At 32.3% G+C, this 12,928-nt stretch overlaps 1 protein-coding gene across 1 annotated transcript; it reads left to right on the top strand.

The window, feature by feature from the left end:
• LOC127721361 (uncharacterized) lies at positions 1 to 4,347 on the top strand. The gene is made up of 4 exons (XM_052228119.1): positions 1 to 84; positions 1,702 to 1,760; positions 3,690 to 3,798; positions 4,120 to 4,347. Exons 1-4 carry the CDS (start codon positions 2 to 4, stop codon positions 4,205 to 4,207), a joined length of 339 nt encoding a protein of 112 aa, XP_052084079.1. The 5' UTR covers position 1; the 3' UTR covers positions 4,208 to 4,347.
• The last annotated feature ends 8,581 nt before the right edge of the window (positions 4,348 to 12,928 follow it).

The raw sequence follows: 12,928 nt of genomic DNA, 5'->3' as shown, positions 1-12,928 counted from the left end.
GATGAGAACAGACATTTGTTTTATTTTATTAGTAGCATTTGTTAGACTCTCTGGAAAACCCACATGCTATATCTTAACTCAAAGGTATGTATATATATATATAAACAGGTGGCTAAGTTTCATTTGGGTATATGTTTTAACTAGATTATTACAGTAAACCTTGTCATCAAATTACTTAATCGTATTGATACCACAAATCTGTCAGATTTGGATGTGGTGACCTTTCTATTTACCAGGTCAATATATATAAACTGGACATAAATCCTGCATGATTTACAAGTAATTTCGAATTTACCGATTTAGGATAAGATGTTTCTGAATAGAAACTTTTTGGCTACATGTAAATAATTGCCAGTATCTTTCGTTGGTCTGTAAGGAAAAAAGAGGCGAAAGATTATATCAAAGGGACATTCAAACTCATAAGTCGATAAGAAACTGACAATGCCGTGGCTAAAAAGAAAAAGACCAACAGAAAAACAACAGTACACAAAAACATGACATAGAAAACTAAAGACTGAGCAACACGAACCCCACCAAAAACTGGGGATGGTCTCAGGTACTTCGGAAGGGTAAGCAGATCCTGCTCCACATGTGGCACCGTGGTATTTTCCTCACAAAAATGCCCTAACGTCAATAGTTGATTATTCAGTCAAAATTATCATTATCTCTTCTACTCTTGGTGATTTACCAACATTTAATTTAGTTTGTAATTAACAAAACCGGAATCATGGTAACTATGACTAAATTGATTCTATTTCGAGCTTGTTTATAGGAATTAAGGAAGTATTTAATTTCTAATGTCTGTGTCAATAAAGTTATCAGGAGCAATGATTCGAGTAAACAGTACTGCAGTACTTTGATAATAAGTTTGATACACATTTTCTATTAAAACGATCAAAAATATGGTATACCTCTTTTAATTATCGATCCTGAATTTTATTGATTGGTTGATTGATTGTTGTTCGCTTAACGTTCAAAGACGAATATTGCATGCATATTTAGGATGAATTTACACATCCGCAAAAGACAATTTCGAGTGTGTAAATAAAATCTAAAAGGAGCATAGGCCAAATTATTTTAAAATTTTCAACGCATTTTAGATTTTCTGACATCATAAACATTCATCAATTGCAGACGAGAAAAATAAATATATGAATTTGAGCATATGGAATTTGTACATCGCGATAGGAATTATAAACAAGAGGCTGTCAGAACGACAGCAAACCGACTTTTTTAACATTTATTTTTGTCCTGGCATTTTTCAATACCACAAGGACCATAACCCCTGAACGATAAAAGTAAAAATCGTCAATATTGAACTTGACCTTCATTTTGTCATCAGTAACAACATATTAAAATTTGAAAAGCTTTGGTTGAACGGTTCATGAGTTAAAGCACGGACACGACTGGAAAGACCATTTTTTAATCTTTCAAGAACCATAACTCCTGAACGGTGAAAGTGAAAATCGTCAATATTGAACTTGACCTCCATTTTGAAAATCTTTGGTAGAACAGTTCATGAGAAAATGCACGGACACTGTTTGGCAGCCGAGCCGCCTCCCCGCCCGCCCGCCGTACATCCCCAAATCAATAACCGATTTTTCCTTCGGAAATTCGGTTAAATATTGAAACTTCATGGTTAAAAAATATATATCTAAAGACTATGCATATATAACTGAAGTTATATTTTTGTTTTATTAGTGGTGAACACAAGCGTGAATGTTGTCCAAATTATGAAGCAAAAGGAAAAGATTGCATTCGTAAGTCCTAACTTAATATTTTTATATTTTCCTACGCCAATAATTCAATAAGTCTTTTCTGAATCTTGTCAACTATACATTCGTCAACTAATATATAGAGAAATATATGTCACAAGAAAGGTCCAAGTGCAGTCCCATATTATGATAATTGAATAAAACGATAGTGGTGTAAAACCTTGACAAAGTATGAAAGATATAGCATGTTCCACAGTTATCCATGCACTAAAAGAATTTTAAGGTTGACATTTTACATTAAAAACTATGTTATTGCAAGATTGATTCATTGCTGGCTCAATAAAGACCAGCGCTAAATATCACAGGCAGATTTAGGACAATATACAATTATGGCCCGAAGAAAAGGTGAATACTAGTATCCAAAATTGTCAACCCAAAAAGGTTATTTCACTAAGGGACCACAATCTTTTTATTGTGCATGCTGAACTATTTCGAAGTAGAAGTGCCTATACTACGCGGCCTACTAGGCTATATAAAATACAACTTGCGTTCGTCGAAGGCTTGATTTCAAATAAGAAGATGTTGTATGATTGAAAATGAGACAACTATCCAACAAGGACCAAATGAAGAGGATTTACGAAATAATGTCGGGTAAATCTATGGTTGAAACACAGAACATTATGAATGATGGGAAGAATTACAAATACTTCGATTGAAATCTAGCACAATAATGATATTGTATCTGCAAATTTGTGGATAACAACTTGTATTTTCCGTGAGTTCTATACTGAAAGCTGGCGTATTGAAAAGTCTGAAGTTAAACATACTAGACTAATGCCTAGTTCACACGTACATTTAATTCGAATTGAATTCGAATCGAATGCGAATCGAATTCGCTAATCGCGTTCACACACTCTTCCTTTTTAATTCGAATTGATTCGAATTGGCTAATTCGCATTAACCAATTCGCATTAGAAATCCGTTTTTGTTGATACGAATTAAAAGTTAACGTCGTTCGGACAGCAAGGCAAATTTGACGCGTATTGCAATTCGAATTAGAATTAACGTTTGGACGTAAAACGATTCGAATGCGAATTAAACTAATTCGAATTAGTTAATGCGAATCGAATTCGAATTACGTGTGAACGCAGCATTAGTTCTTGTTAAGAGAAATATCGTAACTCAACAGAGGGGAAATTTACAAGGTTAACGATATCACAGAATGTTCGCAGATATCGATAGGAAGGTGAAAGTATTTTATCTGCTCATAGGCATTTGTACAAATCATGCATTTTTATACTCCGATGTTCCTATGCGTAGATTCATACAGCAACATAATGAACAAGTGTCGCAAAATGCCGTTAATCATATGAATAAATGTTATTTTATCTATCGATAAATCGCCTGTTGTCGTTGCAAAGCATTTTATAAAAACCCTAAACACAATGAAAATTAGAACATACCAACAATAAATGTACACGAGAAGAAGGAATTAGTATACCTTGTTTCTTAACTAAATCAATATTTGAGGATACACAAGACACGTATATCTTAAGATTTGAAAGCATAATTAAGAGCATCATATTCAAATACGAAAATACAATATAAACTTTTAAATTAAAATGTCAATTTTGAATTATATAAATATCAACTACTTTTTTGTTAGCTTTTTAAGATGCACTTAAGCAATAAGAATTTTCTGAACACCGATGGCGTGGTTTCGGTTAAATGTATTAATCGTGAAACTGTATAAAAAGTAGGAAGTATTGAATATAATCTTGTTTTGGGTTCTGAAAGAAATCGTGACTTTGAAATCAAAATAAGGTTGTCGGTTAAAGTCATAGCATTAAATTTAGAGCTACCGATGAAGGTAACTCACGGAAAGCGTTAAAAGCAAATAATTTATATTGCGTTATTTTCGTTAAAGCATTTGTGAAGATCTACAATAATTTGATAACATGTCTTATTTAACAGCTTGTTCCAAAGGATACACATCAGTTAGAGGAAAACACTGCATGCCCTGTTCGAGAAACACATATGGTGAAAAATGTCGACATGAATGTTCTTGCTCATATAATGAATAGTACGTATGTAATGCTTTTGAAAAAAATATATATCTCTTGTTTCAATGTGCGCAAATGTTAAAATTCATATGAAAGGGCAAAAAAAAACTAACAACAATCTTAGGAGGCGAACCTAATTGATGCTCAGCTAGTCCAAGATTGTTGTCCATATTATCATAAATTGAAAAAAAATCAATAAAATGTAGATATATTGCAATAATAACTATTTAAGAAATCACTAAAAATATAAATCTAGTGAGTCAGTATACAAAGTGTTCTTATTGAATAAAATAGAAAGGTAGATATGCTATTCCAGTTTATGCAGTAAAATTTTATTTCAGTTGTGACCACGTTGACGGCTGTGTTGAATCTGTATCACCAAATAGTATCAGTCTTAGTACTTCAGTGTATGAAACGTCTGGTAAGTAGCATGTAAATTGACGTACACAATTATTATACATTGTAATTCAAGTATTTATTCAATTATCTATTTTGTTAGAACAAAACGTAACAAAAGATAGAAAACTAATATAAAAATAAGATGTGTTATGATTGCCAATGAGACAACTCTCCACAAAAGACCAAATGACATAGAAATTAACAACTATAGGTCACCGTAAGGCCTTCAACAATGAGCAAAACCCATTCCGCATTTTTCACCTGTAGTTCTCTTATAAAAATGCTGGTTTCAACCTTCAATCCTACATATTAGCCTCAATATATTATGTGCTCTTTGGTCATTTTCACTTTTGGTTCGTATTATAATCTAAAAAAACGAGCGGAAGATACCCGAGGGAAGATCATATAATGTAGTTGTAATGCAGTTAACAATGTGATGAAAAAAGAATAAACCAAGTTTATGGTACAGAAAAATTAATATATTGACTGAAAATATTTATCCCTGAAACTCTTCTCATGATTACAAAGAAACAATATTAATATATTTATTTCTACCTATATAGTTTTGTACCGCATGTGTTTCGTCTCCTTGAGTTTACCACACAACTCATGTTATTAATTCAGAAATATTTTTGCTCATGTCATGCTCTCTGCTAATTTAATTGTGGCTAGGCATTGTTTTGTCAATATGTTTATACCGATCATAAGCGAGTGTCAATTGTCTACAAATACTAAACTGAGTATAGAGTATGAAATGAATTATTTCGAGCTATAAGACACGTTGGAAAGGCAGCCATTTTGATTTGATAAAGCCAAAACGTTATAAGAATTAACCTTGTTACGATAAAAAACGGTCAGATACAAGTAAACTTACTTTTAGAATGATTTTTTGTCAAGTTCCAAGCAAGCGACACCGACACAAATATCTATTTTGATCTCTGGAGGTATTCAAAAGGCAACTGACGTTACAATTTTTATCGTGGCGTCAATCATGTGCAGTCCATGCTCTATTGGAGTTAGAATGTGGCTTTTATTTACAAAGAAAAAGAAGAACGTCGTACATGTATTACTATAAACACTTTTTTTTATATTCATTTTAAACAGCTTCATTTGTTTTGTTGGGATGGCATAAATAAATAAAACAATGCTTATTACTGTTTCAACCGTCTTACGCTTAACCTAATACCATATATTTCATGAACTGGTAAACATAAGATATATGAATTTACATATAAATACTGGACGAAAAACCTTGTATATATCACACACTTTTAAAAACATTTGTTGACAGACTGACAATTCTTAAACAAAATGATTTCAATATTTCAGAAATGCCACTTTTTAAATTACGACAGACGGACAGTTAATATACACCATGTTGAAGGATATTTAAAACGTTGTAAATTGCTTTCATAGAATAAAAAACCCAAGTTTAACAATATTTCCATAGTTTGAAATGTAATCAGTGACATTCGGACGGTTAGACGATAAACAATGATAATTTCATAATTTTGTATTTCAAAGGTATGGACTACGGGGCAAAACTATTGCAATTTCCGTTTCAGAATCTAATGCATTCTGGGTAATATTTTCAAAAGCGTACACCAAAACGTGATTGGTTAAAAACGTCCTAAACAATGGATATTCAACCAATGACGTTCCGTTATTTTTATTTTGGTGTAAATTAAGGCGAATTACGCGGTATCTTTAAAAAGTTGCTTCAGTGTCATATTTAAGTAAATTCACTGTGACGGACGGACAGACAATTGTGCCAAACTTGTTTTAACAAATCTAACTGATTCGAACCTAGCAATTAAAATTATAATAAAAGTAACATCACTTGAAAGCTCATGTAAAACCTGGTTTTAATAGCTAGCTAAACCTCCCACTGGTATGGCAATTGTTTTGTTATATTGACAAAATTGTGTGATCATATTAAACAGTTGTTGCTATTTTCAAATGTAATACATGTATCTGCAGTTTTGGCATTTTGTTTCCTTTGATTTGATCAATTTAATGTTTATACATTTGAAAGAAAAGATTTCGTAATTTTCTGTGTTAAAATGTAATAAGAACCGTTGCAAAAAAAAAAATAATTGTTTAAATATACAGATTTATTTTCCTCAATTATACCTCGTATGATTTATTCTAAAACGATAGTAATTAATATTTAACCGTATTAAATATTATTTTTATTTCAAGGCTGGTGTCAGGAGCAACAACTGTTCACTTTTTGATTATATTATCAGTTTCTGTTATGGTTTTCGGGATAGGGTTTTGCTTTGTTTTCTTCAAATGCAAGGCATTAACAAATCAGAGAAAAGCAACTACTAGTATTATTCAATCACAAAATCCTGCAATACCTCAAAATAGCCAAAATATTGAAATGGAGGAACGTTTGTATGACATTATCGATGACGCATACATGGTAGATTACCAACATGTAGAGCAACTGAAAATGTTGTCTGGTCGTCTTGATGTAATTGAGGATTCAAATATAAGAGATAGTGGTGAAAGGAACCATGACAACCCTTGTAAGTTACTATCAACTGCGCAGACGCACAACCAAGAAAACAATTTGAAAGTAGATTGTCGTTCCTTAATGAGCAGTGATAGTACTTCCTCTTGCGAATATCAACAGGAAACAACACAAGATTACGAAAATCTATATCATTCTATGATCCAATCTGAAATGTCGCCACCGGAAGTGACAGAGTATCTTTCATTAGCAAAAGTTAACAGCAGAATAGACAGTAGTATGCCTAATCACCAAAAAGGTGCACTTAGTAAAGCGAAATATAGACTGCAGCATCTTCGAGATGTAGAGAAGAACGATATGACCAAGACATATGAAAACGTTGTTGTATGCAGCGTATCCAAGTCCCATTCCGCTATAAGAGGACGAGAATCGACGTCAGTGGAAAAGTTGAATACTTAGTATTCATGAAACCTTCTCGAAAAGACAAAACAAATGTGTACTCAAAGGATGATAACGGACTTATATAATCTATTGAAAAATAAAATAAGAACTTAATGTACATAATGATTCAATTTCACTTTAAATTTTTCCTGTAAATTATTTTGTTTAATTCTGTAAAATTTTTATATTTTTGTTAACAGGTCAAAGTTAATAGTTTGTAAAAATTTCATGAAAATCAAACAAGCCAAATCTATTTTAGTCAAAGTGTTGGGTACCCCCTTTATTACAAAAACAACCTGAAATATTCACTGTGTTGTGAAATAAAAACCTTCAGGTTTAAACGGGAGCTAAACATTCTAAAAATCCTTAAATGTTGTTATTATATAACTATTACCATACAAAGTTATATTTATTGTTATCATGTTTTATATAAAATTGAGAATGGTAATGGGGAATGTGTCAAAGAGACAACAACCCGACCATAGAGCAGACAACAGCCGAAGGCCACCAATGGGTCTTCAATGCAGCGAAAAACTCCCGCACCCGGAGGCGTCCTTCAGCTGGCCCCTAAACAAATATGTATACTAGTTCAGTGATAATGGACGTCATACTAAACTCCAAATTATACACAAGAAACTAAAATTAAAATTGATACAAGACTAACAAAGGCCAGAGGCTCCTGAATTGGGACAGGCGCAAAAATGCGGCGGGGTTAAACATGTTTTTTGAGATCTCAACCCTCCCCCTATACCTCTAGCCAATGTAGAAAAAAAGAAACGTACAACAGTACGCACAGTAAAACTCAGTTTAAGATAAGTCCAAGTCCGATAATACATAAATAACAACAGACTACTAGCAGTTACTGACATGCCAGCTCCAGACCTCAATTAAACTGATTGAAAGATTATGTCTTCATCATATGAATATCAGGCACAATCCCTCCTGTTAGGGGTTTAGTATTATACCATCATAAAATATATGAGAAGAACATAACCCGTGTCATGCCAACAACTGGTTTTAGAATAAATATGTTTAATTCCGATGCAAAGACCCTATAAGTGAATCAATATTAAAGCCAAAATATGCAATCTTTAATGACTTGACAACAGTATCGTAACTATATCCCTTCTTAATAAGTCTGTTTAAAGGTTTTGTTAGCTTTTGAAGTGAATACTGACATTTTTGTGCTTTGTAAAGAATATTACCATAAAAGATTGGATGTGAAATACCCGAACGTATAAGATGTCTGCATGTTGAGTTATATTTACGAATGATGTCCTTATACCGATGATAAAATTTAGTAAATGTTTTGACCAGTTTATGATATCGAAAACCCGGGTGTAATAATTTTTCAGTAATACATAAATTTCTCTCTCTAAAATCTAATACGTTGTTACATACACGAGCGAATCTTACAAGTTGAGATATATAAACACCATAAGATGGTGACAAGGGAACATCACCATCTAAAAATGGATAATTTACGATAGGAAATGAAAAATCATCTCTTTTATCATAAATTTTTGTATTAAGCTTCCCGTTAATGATATAGATATCAAGATCGAGGAAAGGAAAGGACAGTGGTCATTGTTAGTATTAGCTTTATTTAAAGTAAGTTCAACAGGATAAATTTCTTTAGTATACACCCTGAAGTCGTCATTATTGAGAGAATATATATGTATTCAAATTAATGTAAAATATAATGATTGTAATAATCACTTAAAATTATTTTTTAACTATTAACTTCTTTTAAATGATTGATTGATTGGTTGGTGTTTAGCGCCACTTTCAGCACTATTGTGGTATTTCATGGTGGTCAGTTTTCATTGGTGGAGGAAACCAGAGTGCCCGGAGAGAACCACCGACCTTCGGTAGGAAAACTGACAATCATAGTCAATTAAAATTGGAGTCGAGCACACCTGCAACGTGCGGGATTCCAACTAACAACCACAGTGTTGATAGGGCCTATTGATAAAGTAGTTCGACTACTTAGACGACTCTGCCACCGAGGCCCGGCCCCTCCTCTAAATAAAGACTGATTTTATTTTATTCCCAATTATGTGATTACAACCATCAGTTGGTATTGAACAAAGTTCGCTGAGTAAAAAAAGGCAAATTATCTTGACTGTAATTTTAGTATACTATGGTATAAAGCTTAAAATAAGAAAAAACAATACAGTGCATGTAGCTTGATTTGACACAAAGAGTTTAACATCAAAGCCAAATCAGAGTCAAGCAAATTTGTTTTATAATTAAGTGTTTTTTTATTTCTTTCAGCTCATAACAGTTTATAAGAAGATAGCTTATCTTGTACTGATTCCCCAAGATATATATAGTTCAAAATAAGAGATCAATTCGTCTACGTCCGGTGTCAATTGATAGCTTAATTTGCACTGATTCCAAAAATATATGGTTTTTATGGTTACAGAAGCAAAATTATTACCGGTGTTATTTAAAATTTTAATTCTTGAAGGATACCAATCTAGAAACAAAATTGGTAGCGGTTCCTGTTATGAGAAATGTCAGCGTTTTAATCAGAAGAAGGGCTTCCAATTTTTATACTTAATTGGAAAGGTAAATGGCTCCTTAGATAATACAGTGCATACATGTATATTTTCTTCAGTTTGAAGAATAAATAAACAAGCGGTTCCTGTTACTAGAATGTAAGCATTTAATTCAGCCAAAAAAAATGGTCATGCGACAAAATGCAGTTGTAAAGGAAGCTCCTAATTTTTGCTCCTAATTGGACAGACAAGTTTTGAACGCCTCTTTAGATAAAATACAATGAATACATTTTCTACACATCATAATCATAACTGATTGATTTAATTTTTCTGTTTTTTAAAACCTTAATGGATAAGAGTTAAAATTAAAAAAAAAACAACTCCAACCCTGAATCACCCAATCAGGAGGCACACACTATTTTATTCTAAGGACCTTCATAGGGTAAAGCAATCACCCAATCAGGAGGCACACACTATTGTATTCTTAGTACCTTCTTGGAGTAAATTTAAAAGCAGTTACCGTTTAAATCTAAACAAATAATTACGCTATTGTAACTCTATGCGTTTCCTCTTGAAATATGTGAGTTAATTTGCTACTTTCACTTTATATCACGCAAAATTTGTCATTTGATTGGTAACTTCATTCAGTATTTGATTTCTAGCAATCGGTTAACCTCGAGTGATTCCTCTTCTCTCAATCTGGAGGTACGGAATCGGTCTAATTGTGACGAATGTGATTTCTATGCAATAATTATTCTAAATGAAATTAGTGCAAAAAAGGTTACACAATTCACTCCCGGTTGACCTTTTTATGTCCAGGTCATATGTCTCTTAACCTAATCCAAAAAAAAACCATGAGTTTTTAAATATAAAGCAATAATGCATAAATCATAACTTAAAATAAACAAGCGGAGAAAGATTATTTTTGAGTTGGAGATTTCACCCTCAAGTCAATATATCTGAACGTGAAATTAAAGAACACTGCAATATGTTTTGAAGCGAGTGTCTTTCAATTTCACGGATGTATCTAAATGTTATCAAACTCTATGCCTAATTTTGGGAAAATTAAAATTTCAGGAAGGCCTAACTGAACCTTTTACCTGACATATATTTTGAATATCAAGCCAATTGAATATGTCCTTTTTTTACTTGCCATACGTATATCTATTTATATTTTGACATGTACATGTAACTTGAGTGTTCGTTTGTTTATGTATATTGAGATATCATGTTTCAAAAGTATATACTTGACTGTATTTAGTTGAATAAAATCTTTAAATGATAAAGAGATTTGCGTAAAGGTTTATATTCGATAACATCTCTTTGAACTCCTTTTACTATGACTATCATCTTTTTATGTTATCGAATATGTTGTAGAAATAATAGAAAATATATCTATGCATCTGAATATATTTTATTAATCACTTCTCATGTATGGCACGCTGCAAAAATATTTAAAAAAAATAGTTTTAGGGTAGAAGGATTCCACGTTGACTTAGTTTGTCTTGCAAGATTTGGTATGATTGTCAATAAGACAAAAGAGATGCGAAAGTTACTAAATTGATATTCCAGAGACAACTCTCCACCATTATGAATTATAAAAATGACGAAATCTAAACACTTTGGCACCGAGACAAATAAGCACCAGGACAATCCGGCATCCATGAAAGAAATTTCAGCACCCGAGAAAGACAGTTCGGTATCAAGACAAATCGTCAAAGAGATTAATCGGCACATTATTTATAGATAAAAGAAAAACATACCCCAAAATGGATGAATGAAAAACATACATTTAATAGCGGCGAATGTACTTCCATTAGTGGAATATTACAAGTTCACAACGGTTCCTCTCATATATAAGATATTGGATTCAACAAACCATCAGAGGTTTGAAAAAGGATGAAAGGAATCAAGTGAACGAATTAATAATAACTATTAACTGGTTCTCAGATACCTATCAACCAAAGAAACGTTCTAATTGTCTCGCATTTGTGTTAAATCACATGTCCTGTTTGCAACTGTTTCCATACACCCTGCCACTTACATGTATGAATATATTGCATACGTATTTCAGTTCCGAAAAGAAAATACAAAGTACTGCATGCTTTTTGCCAAGACAAACCTTTCTAAAGGTATTAATAAGTATAGGTGTAACTCTGTATTTCAAATCATATATCATTAAACTTGCGATCTGAACTATCAACAGTAGCATTTTTTTACAACGAGCTAGAACAATAACATAAAAAGAGACTAAGTATACAATGAATCACCGGTGCAACAACTTGACTTATTCATATGTTCGTGATGAACAATACAGCCAATCATGTTTTGAAAACATTAAACCCGTTTCGGTATTCAAACAAAATGCCTGTGTAGCAACATGACTGACAAAAACTGTCCCACGGGTACATAATCAGTTTAAAATTAGTTATCACTTATTTATACCAATTTTACCGTCTATTAAATCAATCACTATTAATAGTCATTACTTCTGTAACTACAACACCAAACAAGTAGACCAAATACTGGCTGTAGTGTTATCTAATGAATATATCATTTTCATATCCCATAACTTCTGAACACCGCTAAAAACGAACAAGTACAATGACCTTCTGTCGAAACCCATCATGGCGGGGCTATTGTGCTGAATTTCAATAAAGTTAAAATTAAGGTATTGGTCTGTTTGTCTGCTTTATTCGGAGGAGTTGGATTATGGTTGTTGATGTGGTCTGTTGTACTTTCAAGATTTTTGGTGAATCCTGTAATCTTTTGTATGAAGTAGTCAAGCTTTTATTTTACTCACCACAGTCTAGACAAAATGCAAACTGATTCATCAGATGCAACAAAATATCGGACATAAAAATAAAAATCGAATAGTGTTTGTGTAGACTTAAGTGACCACTATAATTGCTGAGATGACGGACTTGCGACAAGCAAAAATGAAGGACCGGCAGCATTTTAATGAGAACATATAGATATTCTTGAATAAATTATTCTGTTTTTGATTCGTCATAAGCAGATTCAATAATAAGAAAATCCAAAAAAAAAAGTACATCTGTCTATCAGTAAAAGGTTCACTTGTAAACTATCTTTCATTTTCTTGCCAAAAAGAACCTATACACATGTGATACAACATTTCACAGAATTGGACGCTTTAGTACACATTAATTTTTATCTGCAAAAATAATTTTTCGAATGAAATGAAATGCTAAAATTCCATTCTGACTTATTTCCTGATTTTAGTGTCAAACAATTCATACATTATTTCCGGTAAAACGTGTGATAAAATTTATAACTATTTCCTTATTTTTTTATTTATTACTATGG

This window comes from Mytilus californianus, unplaced genomic scaffold (assembly GCF_021869535.1).
Source record: "Mytilus californianus isolate M0D057914Y unplaced genomic scaffold, xbMytCali1.0.p SCAF_12, whole genome shotgun sequence".
NCBI lineage: Eukaryota > Metazoa > Mollusca > Bivalvia > Mytilida > Mytilidae > Mytilus > Mytilus californianus.
Note: the sequence above shows the minus strand (reverse complement) of the source record. Positions and strands in the feature narration are given on the sequence as shown.

Excerpts from the sequence above, each read along its gene's own strand:
- LOC127721361 (XM_052228119.1), top strand. The coding sequence starts at position 2 with ATGAGAACAGACATTTGTTTTATTTTATTAGTAGCATTTGTTAGACTC. Across the intron at positions 85-1,701 it reads TGCTATATCTTAACTCAAAG|TGGTGAACACAAGCGTGAAT; the intron begins GTATGTATATAT and ends TTGTTTTATTAG. Across the intron at positions 1,761-3,689 it reads AAAAGGAAAAGATTGCATTC|CTTGTTCCAAAGGATACACA; the intron begins GTAAGTCCTAAC and ends CTTATTTAACAG.